This window comes from Macaca fascicularis, chromosome 12, assembly GCF_037993035.2.
Source record: "Macaca fascicularis isolate 582-1 chromosome 12, T2T-MFA8v1.1".
Classification (NCBI taxonomy): domain Eukaryota; kingdom Metazoa; phylum Chordata; class Mammalia; order Primates; family Cercopithecidae; genus Macaca; species Macaca fascicularis.
In genome coordinates this window covers 80,425,062-80,442,392 of record NC_088386.1, presented here as the reverse complement: position 1 = coordinate 80,442,392, position 17,331 = coordinate 80,425,062, and the positions used below count along the sequence as shown (strand labels likewise).

The window sequence follows — 17,331 nt, the reverse complement described above, 5'->3', positions numbered from 1 at the left end:
AAAAATATCACTGAAGTGGTATCAACCTCTCCACATTAATATCTGCTTGTTTTACAAAAATACAAGCAGTTATCCTGGACTAAGTAAATGGGCAACGTTTTCCAAATTGTTACAAAAACACTTAGAAAAAATTTGAGCAGGTGTGAAAATGGGGGAATAATTGTATCATTTCATGTTTAAGTTTCTTACTTAGTAAAAACCATATGAAGAAAATGATTTTTGTATTAAGATGTATGTTTCAATAGATTTTTGAATTTACTGTATTTTATGTGCCTTTCTGGTGTATGTTTGGGTACTTTGTATTTAGTGAGGCATGCCATTGAATAAGAAGCAACATTAAGTAGCAGTGACAATGATTTTCCTATCAAAACGCATACACACAAATGTGTGTGTGTATGTGTGTGGGCAGCTTTAATACTCAGTAATATATATCTATATCTGTACTTTAAAAATATGTATGTTAACATACATACATATGTTAACAACATAACGTAACATAACATAACAACATAACAAAATATGTTAACATACATATTTTTAATATACTATAGCTTTAATATAAAAATTATTTCAAATGTTATTATTATTTTTTATTTTACTTATAAGTTCTGGGATACATGTGCAGAATGTGCAGGCAAGTGTTATTTTTATACTAGTAATTAAATTTTCCATCAAATGATTCATGGCACTTAAAAATATTTATTTTGACAATAGTAAAAATAAAATTGCTTATAGAAGGTCTGACATGTGTGACCATTTTGAAAATTGCTTTCTAGAAAATTAGTACATCAGGTCTCAATTAGATCATCGTACATTTTATAAAACAAAGAAAAATTAATATATTTTCTCTATTTCATATTCATTTTTAGGGTCTTAAAACAAGGTTAAAAAATTAAGTCTGAAGAAAGTATCAGTACCCCAAAATTTAAATGCCAAAAGAAACTCAAATCAAACAATAGGAAATGTTTACGTAAAAAGAAAAAAAAATGCATGAAGATAAATTGTGAATCCATTAACATGATTATTAAACAAATTTGCAAAAACTAAAATACAGCTTTTGACAATGTTGGAGTGAATAATGTGGCGTGCAAAATAATGTCTATCTAAAATATGCACACACACAGAGAACAGAAAAATGGGTTTGTTTTTAGGGTAAAATAAACAAGTTTTTTTTCAGATCTCAAACTTATGCACACATACACAGAAACACTTTTTATAAAAAGTGAAAAGAAATAGCAATTCATGAAATGTAAATAGCTTTAAAATATAGTCTTTGAACAAAATCAGTGTGTAAGAGCAATTTGATTTACTACGAAAAGCGGAGGATAGGTATTCTCTTCCCCTCTCATGTTCTGACTTTTCTACCATTTTTTCTTCTTTTCATATACCTCCAATAAGTAAAACAAAGAAACAACAATAACAAAAACAACAAAATTCCTGAGTTTCCAGTGCCTGAAACTCTGTTCTCTTTTTCTGGGCGGCATTTAGAGCTTAGGAGTAGTTCTGGACTCCATGATTCTGACATACTGAGGTTTAAACTTTATAGCATTGCAGTATAGATTCAGGTAAAATTCTTCAAAGTTTGTATTCATCACTTTGGGATGAGATGTCTATGCTTAGAATACATACCAACAGAGAGATCAGAGAACCAAATTGAGCAAGGGATCTAAATAACAAGATGGATGCTTTAGTGGAGCCAAGGGCACAGCATACCATATCCTGAAAATGGTTTCTGCATGTGCTTTTCAATAGTCACACATATATTACATCTCTTACACATTTGATTTTCAAAACCTAGGAAGAGAATGGAAATGAGTGGTGGAATTTGAGAATTAGGAAAAATTCATGGATAACTTCACTTGAAATTCTGTTTTATTTCTCATATAAAATTTTATAATTACTTTCATGTGCTTATTATCATAATTAAATCATATTTAAATATATCCCAAAGTAAATTCTATGACAATTATTTTTACATAGTAAAATTTTCTAAATTTTCCTTAATTTTTTTTTTTTAATTTTTATTTTAGATTCAAGGGTACATGTGCAGGTTTGTAAAATAGGTAAATTGTATGTAGAGGAGGTTTCTTATGGAGATTGTCTTGTAACCCAGGTAATAAGCATAGTACCCAATAGGTAGTTCTTCAACCCTTACCCTACTCCCACTCTCCACTCTCAAGTAGTCCCTGGTGTCTGTTTTTTCCTTCTTTGTGTCCATATATAATCAGTGTTTAGCTCCCACTTATAAGTGACTTCATGTGGTATTTGGTTTTCTGTTCCTGTGTTAATTCACTTAAGATAGTGGCCTGATATGGTTTGGCTGTGTTCCCACCCAAATCTCAAATTGAATTGTATCTCCCAGAATTCTCATGTATTATGGGAGGGACCAAGGGGGAGGTAATTGAATCATGGGGGCTGGTCTTTCCTGTGCTGTTCTTGTGATAGTGAATAAGTCTCACAAGATCTGATGGGTTTATCAGGGGTTTCCACTTTTGCTTCCTCCTCATTTTCTCTTGCTACCACCATGTAAGAAGTGTCTTTCACCTCCAACCATGATTCTGAGACCTCACCAGCCATTTGGAACCGTAAGTCCAAGTAAACCTCTTTTCTTTCCTCAATATCAATTATGTCTTTATCAGAAGTGTGAAAACGGACTAATACAGTAAATTGGTACCAACAGTGGTGTTGTTGAAAAGATACCCGAAAATGTTGAAGCAACTTTGGAATTGGGTAACAAGCAGTTGGAAAAGTTTGGAGTGCTCAGAAGAAGACAGGAACATGTGGGAAAGTTTGGAACTTCCCAGAACCTTGTTGAATGACTTGGCCCAAAATGCCGATAGCAGTATGTACAATAAGGTCTAACCTGAGGTAATCTCAGATGGAGATGAGGAGCCCATTGTGAACTGGAGCAAAGGTGACTCTTGTTATGTTTTAGCAAAGAGACTGGTGGCATTTTGCCCCTGCCCTAGAGATTTATGGGACTTTCAACTTGAGAGAGATGATTTAGAGTATCTGGCAAAAGAAATTTGTAAGCAGCAAAGCATTTAAGAGGTGATTTGGATGCTGTTAAAGGCATTCAATCTTATAAGGGAAGCAGAGAATATAAGTTTGGAAAATTTGTAGCCTGAGTATGTGATAGAAAGGAAAATCTCATTTTCTGGGGGGAAATTCGAGCTTTCTGCAGAAATTTGCATAAGTAGCAAAAAGCCTGATGTTAATCCCCAAAAAGACTCTCATGGCAGCCCTTCTCATCACAGGCCTGGAGGCCTAGGAGGAAAAAGTTGTTTTGTGGGCCAGGTCCTGGGTTCCCAAGCTGTGTGAAGCCTAGGGTCTTGGGGACCTGTGTCCCAGCTGCTCCAGCCACAGCTGAAAGGGGCCAACATACAGCTTGGGCTGTGGCTTTAGAGGGTGCAAGCCCAAGCCTTGGCAGCTTTCACATGGTGTTGAGTCTGCAGGTGCACAGAAGTCAAGAATTGAGGTTTGGGCACCTCCGCCTAGATTTCAGAAGATGTATGGAAATGCCTGGATGCCCAGGCAAAAGTTTGCTGCAGGGGCAGGGCCCTCATGGAGAACCTCTACTAGGGCAGTGCAGAAGGAAATATGGGATTGGAGCCTCCACACAGAGTTCCTATTGGGGCACCGCCTAATGGAGCTGTGAGAGGTGGGCCACCATCCTCCAGATCCCAGAATGGCAGATCCACTGACAACTTGCACTGTGTGACTGGAAAAGCCACAGACACTCAATGCCAGCCTGTGAAAGCAGCTGGGAGGGAGGCTGTACCCTACAAAGTCACAGGGGCTGAGCTCCACAAGACTAAGGGAATCAACCTTTTTCATCAGCGTGACCTAGATGTGAGACCTGGAGTCAAAGGAGATCATTTTGGAGCTTTAAGATTTTACTGCCCACCTGGATTTCAGACTTGCACGGGCCTTGTAACTTCTTTGTTTTGGTCAATTTCTCCCATTTGGAATGGCTGTATTTACCCAATATCTGTACCCCAATTGTCTCTAGGAAGAAATTAGCTTGCTTTTGGTTTTACAGGCTCATAGGCGGAAGGCACTTGCCTTGTCTCAGCTGAGACTTTGGACTGTGGACTTCTGGGGGATAATGATAAAATGAATTGAGACTTTGGGAGACTATTGGAAAGGCATAATTAGTTTTGAAATGTGAGGACATGAGATTTGGAGAGGTCAGGGTTGGAATGATATGGTTTGACTGTGTCCCACCCAAATCTCAACTTAAATTGTATCTCTCAGAATTCAGGCATGTTATGGGAGGGATCCTCGGGGAGGTAATTAAACCGTGGGGCCCAGTCTTTCCTGTGCTGTTCTTGTGAAACTGTGTAAGTCTCATGTGATCTGATGGGTTTACTGGGATTTTCTGCTTTTGTTTGCTCCTAATTTTCTCTTGCCACTGCCATGTAAGTAGTGCCTTTCACCTCCAGCCATGATTCTGAAACCTACCCAGCCATACAGAACTGTAAGTCCAAAGAAACCTCTTTTTCTTCCCAGTCTCAGGTATGTCTTTATCAGCAGAGTGAAAACAGACTAATACATGGCCTCCAGCTCTGTCTATGTTGTTGCAAAGGCTATGATCTCATCCTTTTATGTGGTTGTGTAGTATTCCATGGTGTATATGTACCATATTTTTTTAATCCAGTCTACTTTTGATGAGCATTTAGCTTGATTTCCTGTCTTGGCTATTGCAAATAGTGCTGCGATGAACATATGCATGTGTGTCCTTTATAGTAGAAGATTTATATTCCTTTGAGTATATACCCAATAGTGAAAGTGTTGGTTCAAAGGTTAATTCTGCTTTGAGTTCTTTGAGAAATCACCAAATTGTTTTCCACGATGGTTGAACTAATTTACATTCACACCAGCAGTGTATAAGTGTTCCCTTTTTTCAGCAACCTAGCTAGAGCCTGTCATTTTTTGATTTTTAGCCTTTCTGACTAGTGTGAAATGGTATCTGACTAATATGAAATGGTTTTGATTTGCATTTCTCTAAGGATTAGTGATGTTCATTTTTTTATATGCTTGGTGGTCATGTGTATATCTTCTTTTGAAAAGTGTCTGTTCATGTCTTTTGCCTACTTTTTAATGGGGTTGTTTTTGTTCTTGTAAATTTGCTTAACTTCCTTACCGATGCTGGATATTAGACTGTTTTCAGATATATAGTTGGCAAGTACTTTTCTTCTATTCTGCAGGTTGTCTGCTTCTTTGTTGACAGTTTATTTTGCCATGCAAATCTCTTTAGTTTAATTAGATCCTATTTGTCAATTTTTGGTTTAGTTACACTTGTTTGGGGGTCTTTATCATAAAAACGTTGCCAGGGCCTACGTACAGAATGGTCTTTATTTCCTTGGTTATCTTCCAGGGTTTTCATAGCTTTAGGCTATACATTTAAGTCTTTAATACATATTTAGTTAATTTTTATATATGGCATAAAGAAGGTTGATTGTATGTGTGCAGTATTATTTCTGGGTTCACTATTCTGGTCCATGATTCTGTTTTTGTATCAGTACCATGGTGTTCTGGTTGCCATAGTTTTACAGTACAGTTTAAAAAGGGATAATGTGATGCCTCCAGCTTTGATTTTTTTAATTAGGATTGCCTTGGCTATTTGGGCTCTTGTTTGGCTCCATATGAATTTTAAAGTAGTTTTTTTTTTCTAATTCTGTGAAGACTATCTTTGGTAGTTTGGTAGGAATTGCACTAAATCTGTAAGTTGCTTTGGAAAGTATGGCAATTTTAACAACATTGATTCTTCCTACCCATGAGAATGAAATATTTTCCCATTTGTTTGTGTCATCTTTGACTTCTTTGAGCAGTGTTGTGTAATTCTCATTGTAAGATCTTTCACCTCCCTGGTTACCTATATTCCTAGGTATTTTATTCCTTTTGTAGTTATTGTGAACTAGGTTGTATTCATGATTTGGCTCTCAGCTTATATGTTGATGTATAGAAATGCTATTGATTTTTGTACATTGAGTTTGTATCCTGAAACTTTGCTGAAGTTGTTTATCAGATCTAGGAGCTCTGGGGCAGAGACTATGGAGTTTTCTAGGTATGACATCATATTGGCTGCATACAAGGATAGCTTGACTTTCTTTTTTGCTATCTGGCTGCCTTTTGCTTCTTTCTCTGGCCTGAATGCTCTGGTTACTAAAATACTTGCAGTACTATGTTAAATAGGAGTGGTGAATGAGTGCATCCTTGTCTTCTTCCTGGTGTCAATGGGGATGTTTCCAGCCTTTGCCCATTTGGTATGATGTTCACTGTGGATTTGTGATAGAGCCCTCATTATTTTGAAATATGTTCCTTCAATCCCTGGTTTGTTGAGGGTTTTTAACATGAAGGGGTGTTGAATTTTATCAAATGTCTTTTCTTCATCTGTTGAGATGATTATGTGTTTTATAGTTTTGGTTCTATTTATGTGGTGAATCACATTTATTGACTTACATTATTTTGAACCAGCCTTGCATCCCAGAGAAAAAGCCTAATTGATTGTGGTGGATTAGCTTTTTGATGTGCTGTTGGATTTGGTGCTAGTATTTTTGCATCTATTCAAAAGGATTTTGCATAGATGAGGATTTTTCTATCTATTTCATCAAGGATATTGGCTTGACATTTTCTTTTTTTTGCTGTGTCTCTGCCAGGTTTTGATATCAGGATGATGCTGGCCTCATAGAAGAGTTATGGAGGAATCTCTCCTCATAATTCTTTTGTAATAATTTCAGTAGGAGTGGTACCAGTTCTTCTTCATATGCCTCATAGAATGTGGCTTTGAATATGTCTGATCTGGGTTTTTTCTGGTTGGTACCCTTTTTGTTATTGATTTAATTTCAGAATTCATTATTGATCAGGTCAGGGATTCAATTTTGTCCTGGTTCAATCTTGGGTGGTTGTATGTGTTTAGGCATTTATCCATTTCTTTTGGCTCATGTGGACACAGATGTTTATAATAGCCTCTGAAGATCTTTTTGTATTTCTGTGGGATCAGTAGTAACATCCTTTTTTCTATTGCTGGTTGTGTTATTTCAGATCTTATCTCTGTTTTTCTTTGTTGGTCTGGCTAGTGATCTATCTTATTTATTCTTTCCAAAAACAAAATTGTGGATTTGTTGATCTTTTATGTGGCTTTTTATGTCTCAGTTTCTTTCAATTCAGCTCTGATTTCAGCTATTTCTTTTCTTCTGCTAGCTTCCTGGTTGGTTTGCTCTTGTTCCTCTAGTTCCTTTAGCTGTGACATTAGGTTGTTAATTTGAGATCTCTCTAGTTTTTTAATGTGGGCATTTAGTGTTATAAACTTCCTTCTTAACACTGCCTTATCTCTGTCCCAGAGATTCTGGTATACTACAACTTCTCATTAGTTTCAAAGAATTTCTTGATTTCTGCCTTAATTTCATTATTTACCCAAAGTCAATCAGGAGCAGGTTGTTTAATTTCCATGTAAGTATATGGTTTTGAGCAAGTTTCTTAGAATTGATGTCTACTTTTATTTCACTATTTTGTAAGAGTGTGGTTCATATTATTATTATTTTTTAATTTGCTGAGCATTGTTTTATATGATCATGAGCATTTGCCATGTGAAAATGAGAAGAATGTATATAACGTTGTTTGGGGTAGCATGCTCTATAGATATCTATTGGTTCAATTTGGTGAAATGTTCAGTTCAAGTCCTGAATATCTTTGTTAGTTTTGTACCTCGATGATCTGTCTAAATTGTCAGTGGGGTATTGAATTCTTCCAGTATTATGTTATGGTTATTGAAGTCCCTTTCTTTATAAGTCTTTAGGAACTTGCTTTATGAATCTGGGTGCTCCTGTGTTGCATGTGTACATATTTAGCATAGCTAGATCTTCTTGTAATCATCTTGTTGACATTAGCCCTATACCATTATATAATATCCTTCTTTGTCTTTTTTGATATTTGTTGTTTTAATGTCTGTTTTGTCTGAAATTAGAATAGGAATCCCTACTTTTTTCTCTTTTCCCTTTGCTTGGTACATTTTTCTCCATTCCTTTTCCTTTGAGTGTATGGGTGTCACTGCATGTGAGATGGGTCTCTTGAAACCAGCATACCATTGGCTCTTGCTTTTTATCCAACTTACAATGTTGTGCCTTTTAATTGGGGCATTTAGCCTATTTACGTTCAAGTGTAGTATTGATATGTGAAGATTTGTTCCTGCCATGATATTGTCAGATGTTACATACAGACTTGTTTATATGGATGCTTTGCAGGGTTACTGTTCTATGTACTTAAGTGTGTTTTTGTAGTGGCTAACAATAGTGTTTCCTGTATGTTTAGCATTCCCTTCAGGACCTCCTGTAAGGCAGGTCTGGTGGTTATTTGGTCATTATGAAATTCCTTAGCATTTGCTTGTCTGAAAAATACTTTATTCCTCCTTTGTTTATGAAGCTTGTCTTGGCTAGCTAGACTAACAAAGAAAAAAACTCTTAGTAATTATTTTCTTTCAGAATGCTGAATATAGACCTCTATTCTCTTCTAGCTTCTGGCGTTTCTGCTGAAAAGTTTGCTGTTAGCCTAATGGGGTTTCCATTATAAGTGAACTGCCATGTTTCTCTAACTGCCTTTAGTATTACAGTTTTTCTTTCATTTTAACCTTGGAGAATCTGATGACTATGTGTCTTGCAGATTGTTTTCTTATGTAATATCTTGTTCTCTGCATTTCTGTAATTTGAATGTTGATTCAAATCTAAGTAAGATTGGGAAAATTCTCATGAATGATATTCTGAAGTATATTTTCCAAGTTGCTTGTTTTCTCTACCAGTCTTTCAGGGATGCCAGTGAGTGATAGATTTAGTTTCTTCACATAATCACATATTTCTCTGAAGTTTCATTCATTCCCATTTATTCTTTTCTCTTTATTTTTGTCTGACTGAGTTAATTCAGGGAGTAGGCCGTCAAGCTCAGAGATTCCTCAGCTGGGTCAATTCTGCTGTTAATACTTGGGATTGTATTCTGAAATTCTTGAAGTGAGTTTTTCAGCTCTATCAGCTCATTTTGATTCTTTCTTAAAACAGACATTTCACCTTATAATCTCCTGTATCATTTCATTTTATTGCTTAGAATTCTTGGATTGGGTTTCAACTGTCTTCTCAATGTCGATGATCTTCATTCTTTTCCATATTCTGAATTCATCATATTCTTATAATGAAATTTAATTGTCATGTAACAATATTTAAAGATGACACTTTTAAGAGATGATGAGGTCATGAGGGCTTCTGCCTTCATGGGTGGCATTGATGTTGTTATATAAGAGTGAATTGGGCACCCTCTTGCCCTGTCTTGCCCTTCTGCCTTCCACCATGGGATGACACAGCAAGAAGGCCCACAGGAGATGTTGTCTCCTTAATCTTGAACTTCCCAGCTTCCAGACATATCAGCCAATAAATTTCTATCCAAACAAATACTCAGTCTCAACGTAATATGTTACAGCAGCACACAACAAACTAAGAAACATGAGATCTCAAAAAAAAGTTGTCTTTCCATAGAATAATTGATTATTAAGACACAAAAGAATTTCAACAGATGAAGAATTGATGATACTAGGTTACACTATATTATAACTTCTCCCAAGTCTAAATTTAAAAAATGTATCTTAACAATAGCAGCTTGAAAAAGCATAGATGAGTGAAATATTCAGTAAAAAGAATTTTGTACAAAGAAAAGAACTAGCTGCACAGTTACAGCACGTTATGGAGGTATGTTTATTGTAATAAAAAAAGTTAAGCTGCATCTCTGTAGATCATTTACTTTGCAGAGGGTAAAGCTGTCATATCTTTTCCAGCATAACTTACTCTTCCATTTTTAATTTTTTTGAAATATCTTAAATAATTTAGCGTTCCTTTATAACCTCTTAACAGTGACAAATCTGGGGTATAAGGGATTTTATTTTTTCCCAAAAGGGCTCCATCTTTGCTATCTGTTGATCACTCTTAGAAAATCTAATTATGATCAATAAATTTTAACAGTTGATGGGATCTGTGTCAGTTGAAGTAGTCGGTTGCAAATATTAAAACCTAGTACTATTTTCCCTCAGTAACATGTAATTGCTACATTTTTTATAAGAAGGTTTGATTAGAAAAAAATGTGAAAAATTGCTTAAACCAAAGCCAGTTACAAGGAGTAATCTCTCTTGTTGGTTTACTTTCGCCTCAGAACCACCAGAATGTTACAATACCTAGTGAATAGTTGTCTGTAACATTTCCACCAGATGTTTCAGTAGCATATTGGTCTTGGCATTTCTTGGTACTATGGTTCTGTATTCTTTGTGATGTCTCATTGTTTGTGAGGTTTTGTTTAAAACAAAAACAAAACAAAAACTAAGTGGGGCTATATATGTAGATGTATGTCAGTACCAAAAAATTATTTTCTTAAATCCCTAAATTTCGGATTTCCATTCAAGTCTTTTAGACTCTTTTTCCTGCTGAACAGCAAAGGACTTTTATTTTCCACTTTCCTATATTCCCAAAAAGTATGAACAATGTGTTTCAGTTGACTCTATTGTATACCTTTTTGCTGAAGACTTTTTCTGTAAACACAATTGTCTTGTTCAGTTTTGTTGTAAATTGACTTACCATAGGTGCATGGTTGGTATGCTTTCTGAATGTGTGTTTGATAAGAGTGATAAAATAAAAGCTTAAAAATAAAAAAAGAAAGAAACATTTATTGGAAATGGGGTTGAAAAATTCCCTATGTTCTGCTTTCCTACAGTGTGACCATAATAAAGAAGTCAATTTTATATAATTTAAGTGAGTTAAAGACTGTCAGAACTCTCATTTGTCAAAGGGGCTCATGGACATACTAATTATTTATAGTATTTTCAACCTCAGATTACTAAGATTGCAAATGTATGTATTCCTGAATAAAGAATGTAGATTATTTTTCTCTTTCTGTCTCTCTCTGACACACACACAACACACACAAATATATCAAACCATCTTCCTGTTTTCTTTTTTTCTGTTACTCCATGAGGCGTTATTTTATTTGTAGTAGTATAGACATAATTTGTTATCATAAATTATCCAGGTTATTGTGTGTGAGTTATGTTTAAGATACTAGTTGATGAATTCTAAGTGTAGTTCATCTTATTCTTAAATATAGGTAAATATTATAATAGGTAAGCATAATAAGTGAACCATTCCATAGACTGTTTATTCATTATCAAATCTCATATAATTTGAAAAGTTCTGAAAATGTGGGTAGGCCTTGGTGATGCCATAGCTTAAAGAATAAAAACATAAATATTTTTATTATCAACAGTAATAATAGTGCTCATTGGTAAAATGTGTGTAAAATTGGGTGAAAAATTTCTATACATCATAAACATGAAAATACATTTTTGCTTTCTTATTTTTTAAATAAATTACCTTCATGTTTACCTGAGCTATCGTCCACTGAGTTGTAGAAAATGAATAGTATTCCAACATATTTTAGATACATAATTTACTGACAAGTTTTTTGAGATAACTGCCAAGTATCTTCCATTTCTTATTTGTGAACGCTTCTTCTTCCAAGTATTCTTAGTTTGGGGGCATGCCGAGGGCCAGGAGATGGCTTATAAGTCCTTCTGACAACCAAAATCCTTACACTTTTTATATAAAATACCTGATTCCTCTAATCACATATCATATTGCTACCTCCATTATTGAAGTCAGAATCTGGTATAGCTCATTGTATGTTTTTAAAGCTTTGATTGAAGACTCAGTAACCTTCTTCAGGTGACTCAAACCCAGCTTTGTGGTAGTTCTTACTGGCAAAATAGACATCTCTGAGTCTAGTTGTGCCCTCAATCCCACTCTTTGGCTCACATAAACTACGTGCATTTCTTTGTTATCTATAGCAGGATCACCAGGTCTCAAATCGGTTATCTTATGAGACCTCTCAAGAGAGTGAAAAAGAAACTCTTGGCAACATTAATGGAAAACTTAAATGCAGCAATCTGGGAAGGCCAACCAACAAAGTCTGTTGCATAACACATTCTGCTGCCAAATTGAGATTGATATTGGCTGAGGTACAAATTGGTGTGGAACAAGTTGCCCAAAAGACACTTTCTGTCCAGAGTCCCTACTTTCTTTGTGTGTTTGTAATGCATCTCCCCCTCTATGGGTCAATGCCTGAGAGAGGAGAACACAATACACTTGCTTAACTGCTTCTCTCCATTCTCTTTGTTTCTCTCTTTATTTTCTTCAAATTATTTTTTCAACAAGTATTCTGGAACAAGAAGAGAGGTACTTCACTATTCTTCTACATCATAGAAGGATGAAACATCATCAAAGGGCAAGTAACAGTAACCTTATGATCCTCGGCATTTTGACTTTCTTTTCTAACTTTGGCCTCGTACTATAATTTTCTGGAAAGTTTCAAAAAAAGAAGGTAGCATGGACCTATACCAGACTCTGGGAATGCTATTTTTAAAAACTTCTCTGGTTATTCTCATATTCAACTAGAATTTAAGTTTTCTTGCTATTTACCATATCTATCTCCTACCATAGAGAGCAAAAATCATAACATCTTAGTTTCTATAGGTGCCAGGATAATTTTAAATATATTATGAGATAATCCTTTCAGCAGATAATTTATGGTTTGGTTCTTGATAGGATTAGTAGGAAATAAAAATTTTGATTCTCGGGATGTACTGTTCTCAAATCTCCACATGATGGTAATATTAGATTTTGCATATTTTTCCTGGATGAATTTTCTTCTTAAAATTTTGAACTTACTAAGAATAATTCCAGAAGGTATCTCAATTTCTTTAAAATAAAATAAAGTATAAGTAAATCTATACAGGATAAAGGGTACGATAAATTCACAAACTATTTCACCAAACAGATTTATTCTGAGAAAATGTGTTTGTTAAAGGATGGTCATTAATAAAGTGCATTAAAAATAAAATAGTAAAATAAAGCTGTACAGTTTCACTGATACCACCAACCAAGTCATCATGTAAACTGTAAGAAGAATATACTCCCAAGGGTTAATAAATGATTATTAAAATAAAAATAAATATGCATCACTTTGACTCTAATTGGCTTTCTTATAGTTTTTTTTAAATACATATAAAAGTTTCAGTGGTAAAAACTAAACGTGGCAGGACTTTTATTGGATTACAGTTCTTAGTTGAATTTATAAAATGAAATATGTAAAATTAGATGCATTTATCTCTTGTATTCTTTTTTTTGGGGAGGTGAGGAATAATTATATTTAGGTAACAGCACAGAAATCTTTGCTTACAGTTTTAGTTTTTGCTCCCTACCCTCAACAGGGGCTGAGTCAATAGACAGCCATCCACCTGAAAGGAGATGGCAGAAGGAAGGGAAGGAAGAACCATAAAGTTGACATGGGGAAGGGGCACGAAAATGGCATTATTTCAGATGCTAGAACTGATTATCCAGAGTCTGGTGCATACTCAAGACAAAATATACAATTTATTTCAATCCCAATTATGGCTTTAAATGAAAAATGTCAAAACAGGACACTTTTATAATTAGCTACATATATGTAAATGGGTGTGCCTGTGTACATTTCTTGGGGCAAAAATATTTTTGGGTTTGAGGGCTCTTTAGGAGCAAACTATATGTCTTTAATTTATCCTAAGAGAACAATGCTCTAAATGGTAAAGTAAAAACCATCAGACATTCAATTAGATTGAAGTACACACCACACACACACCAAAAAATCCCAGGGAAGATATTTGAAGTGATTGTATTGTGCATTACCTTACCGGTATCTCCTACTTTTAAATTAAGTTTTAGTACATTTTTCCCCACAAATGAATATTTCTATTACCAAATATCAAGAAGTAACTCCTTCAAGTATCGGATCACTAAACAGCAGTTTACATTATTATGAAATGCTCAAATGTGGGACTAAATCTGTTTCATTTCTATAGCAATAGAAGTCCTTGCAGAAACAAAACATTCCAACAACCTGGCCTGACCTTGACTTCCTCTGGGACAGAACAAAACAACATGCTGCAAAGCACTGAATCTTGACTTTGCTAAAGTGAAGGTCACTTCAGTGCCTGTTGGGAGGTATTTCAGTTACATTGAAACCACTAAAACAAAAATCAAGATGTTTGAGGGGCAGCAGCAATAAGGCAATCATTCCCTTTTCTATCTCTTCATAGCATCAGTGTGACAAATCTCTTACAGGGAAAATAACTCTGAATTGCCCATAGGCTGCCAGGTGAGAGGACAGACACAACTACGACTTTACTTTAAGGGCAGATGAAGAAGTCTAGAGGAATTTTTTTTTTTCCCTTTTCCTGATTCTCAACTTTCCTTTGTTTTCTTTTTTTTTAATCTCAATGATTAACAGTATGTCACTCAATTCAGAGTGTCATACTTGTACTGAGAACTATTTTAATTATCTTGTTATATGAAAGAATCACTTAGAAAGTTTGAAATTGAGAATTAAGTACCTATTGATGATTTATGATGGACACTGTCTCTGTACATTTGTGTTGCTATAAAGAAATATCCGAAGCTCAGTGATTTATAAAGAAAAGAGGCTGATTTGGCTCACAGTTCCGCAGGCTACACAAGAAATGTGAGGGCAGCATCTGCTTCTGGTGAGGACTTCAGCCTGCTTCCACTTATGGTAGAAAGGGAAGGGGAGCCAGCATGGGAAGATCATGGCCAGAGAGGGCACAAGAAAGAGAGGGAGCAGGTACCAGGCTCTTTTTAACAAACAGTTCTCCTGGGAAGTAAAAGTGACAACTCACTCATTGCCATGAGAATGGCACCAAGCCATTCATAAAGGATCAGCCCAGAGATCCAAGCGCCGCCCTTTAGGTCTTACCTCCAGTATCAGGGATCAAATTTCCACATGAGATTCCAAGGGCAAAAATATCCAAACTCTGTGTGACACATAGCTCTTAACTTTACATTATACTAGCATGAAGAATTACATTAACTAGGCCCTTGCCTTTAGACGTCCATCTTTTAAAAAGTATCTAAAAACATTGCTGCTTTTCCACAAACATACATATTATGACCATATTATTTATTATCCAAATAAGGACTTTTCATAATTAAAACAGGACAGTGGTAGAAAGTGAGACCATCCCAGAATATCGAGATGTATAGTTATCCTTAAAATACTGTATTTCCTGTTATATAAAGCTATTTCCTATGTTTTTATAATAATAATGTAACTATTAGTGCATATGTAGCTTAAGATAATGATTTGCATTTAACATTTATCTGCATAAAATAGATCTACTACCAGGGGAAAGAAAGGCAAGGACAGATCACTAAGCTAAGTATGCATTAATTGGTGAAGTATGTAATTGAAGGGTAAATTCTTCCCTACACCATCCTCTCCAAGCACAGTGTAGTTGATATGAACGATTGCAGGATTGACAGCAAAAGAAAGTACACACAATTGGTCCATTATCATTTAACATGATCACTTTCCCTACTTTTTCTTTCTTATAATAAATAACTCTGATATAACAGAAAGTTAGGGCAGGTTCAACTGCTTAAAAATGTATCTTTAAATTCATACCAAAATGAATACTCGGCATGGTATTTAAGGGTGATAGCTAAAATAGAAAATGTTTATAAATTAATGCTAATACTTTGTATTGTATCAAGTTAGCTAAACAATGAATGAAGTTTTATTGGTAAATATAAGGCATATTAGAAAGTAGAATTTGTATTAATTACATTTATAACAGTACCACTATTTTAAACTCATTTACATAGAGTGTTGCAAAATCTTGGATTTATAATTGATAGTAATAATTAATCTGGGATTTACAATTGACAATAAAATGAAAACATTAAAATGAACAAAACCATAGATATATTAAGTACTCAATCAATAACCTAGGACCATTTGTAGCACACTGACTCTTTTTTTCACACGTTTTCATGGTAGTTTAAATCCAAAACGCTTTCTATGATAAACTATATCAAATTTTATTTAACTTTGATAAACATATTTATATATTATATTTATAAATAACATGCAATAATATATAAAATAACACATAAATTATTGATTTAAATGTTTAAAACAATACATTTGAGGACAATAAGAGGATCATCACTTGTAGAATACTGTTTTCAAAACACTTTTACTCATAAAAAGGCAATTGAATAGTATTTCTTTATGTTATTTATTTCATACTTTGCTATTGGTGCCTTTTTTCTTAAAGAAAAAAAAAAGGACTTTGCTGTAAGTCATCAAATTATCATCCCAGAATGATATATTTCAAAACTGTAGAGTGAATTAAATTAAATGAGAATATCATATCATATTCATAGAGTTTACACAATTAAAAATATTACACAAGTCCAGAAATGGCAGAATTTTTGCCCATCTCTTTCTTACCTGCTTGTGAGCATGGTCATATGAGTTAATGTGATTGTCAAACTCCTGGTGCTTATAGTACTGCTTGTCACAGAGTTCACAGTAAAAATTTGCCTTCAGATCTTCCAAAGCTTTTGCTATGGTATTTTCCTTCTCAGCATAGTCCTGAAAAATAAAATTTCAAGGAAGGATACAATTAGCTCTCCCCTGTGTTTACTTTGTTCTAACAGTTGTCAGCTATAGTATAATAATAAGAGTTAGAAACAGAATACAGCAAAGAGGAAAATAAAGCAAATACTAGAAAACCAAGTTAGAATAAATTATGACTTAAAAATTAAAAGGCTAACAGAAGCAGCCAAGATAAGTAACAGAAAAATAGCACAAATGTGGAGGAGAAATGCAAATGATAGAAATAAATAGAAGTCCTTGATTGAACAAGTTCCTATGCTAGGTTAGCATAAAAACTGAAAAAGTGAATGGCATAAATCCGGGAGGTAGAGCTTGCAGTGAGCTGAGATCTGGCCACTGCACTCCAGCATGGGCGACAGAGCGAGACTCCGTCTCAAAAAAAAAAAAAAAAAAAAAACTGAAAATCACATAACTGTCTTGATTCAACTGCGGATTCCTGGCAATGACTCAGCTAACAGAAAATTTTTCTATTCTGAACATGTAAAATGTGTTCTGCTTGAAAAGGTCTGTATTTGTGCACAAATATACAAGTTTTGTATTTTGTTTGTTTCCTTAATTATCTATCTAGTAACTTATTATTCATTTCAACTAGGCATTTAACTTGGCTAATTTTTTTTTATCCTGACCCGTATCAATTTAGAATGAACATTAAAATAATTTCTATTTATTGGAAAATAAAACACTTTTCTGCAGGTTATTTCAGTTATTTACCTAAACTGAAGGGATTAAACTGCAAAAGCGATTGTTTTCATCATACTCACAGTAAAGAAAGACAGTGATAAAACCAAACCT

At 34.5% G+C, this 17,331-nt stretch overlaps 1 protein-coding gene across 1 annotated transcript in view; it reads right to left on the bottom strand.

The window, feature by feature from the left end:
- ZNF804A (zinc finger protein 804A) overlaps positions 1–17,331 on the bottom strand; it is a 343,691-nt gene that overhangs the window by 56,246 nt on the left and 270,114 nt on the right. The window contains exon 2 of the mRNA XM_005573664.5: positions 16,372–16,515. Coding sequence (XP_005573721.3) covers positions 16,372–16,515 — 144 coding nt within the window. The remainder of the gene's footprint in view (positions 1–16,371; positions 16,516–17,331) is intronic.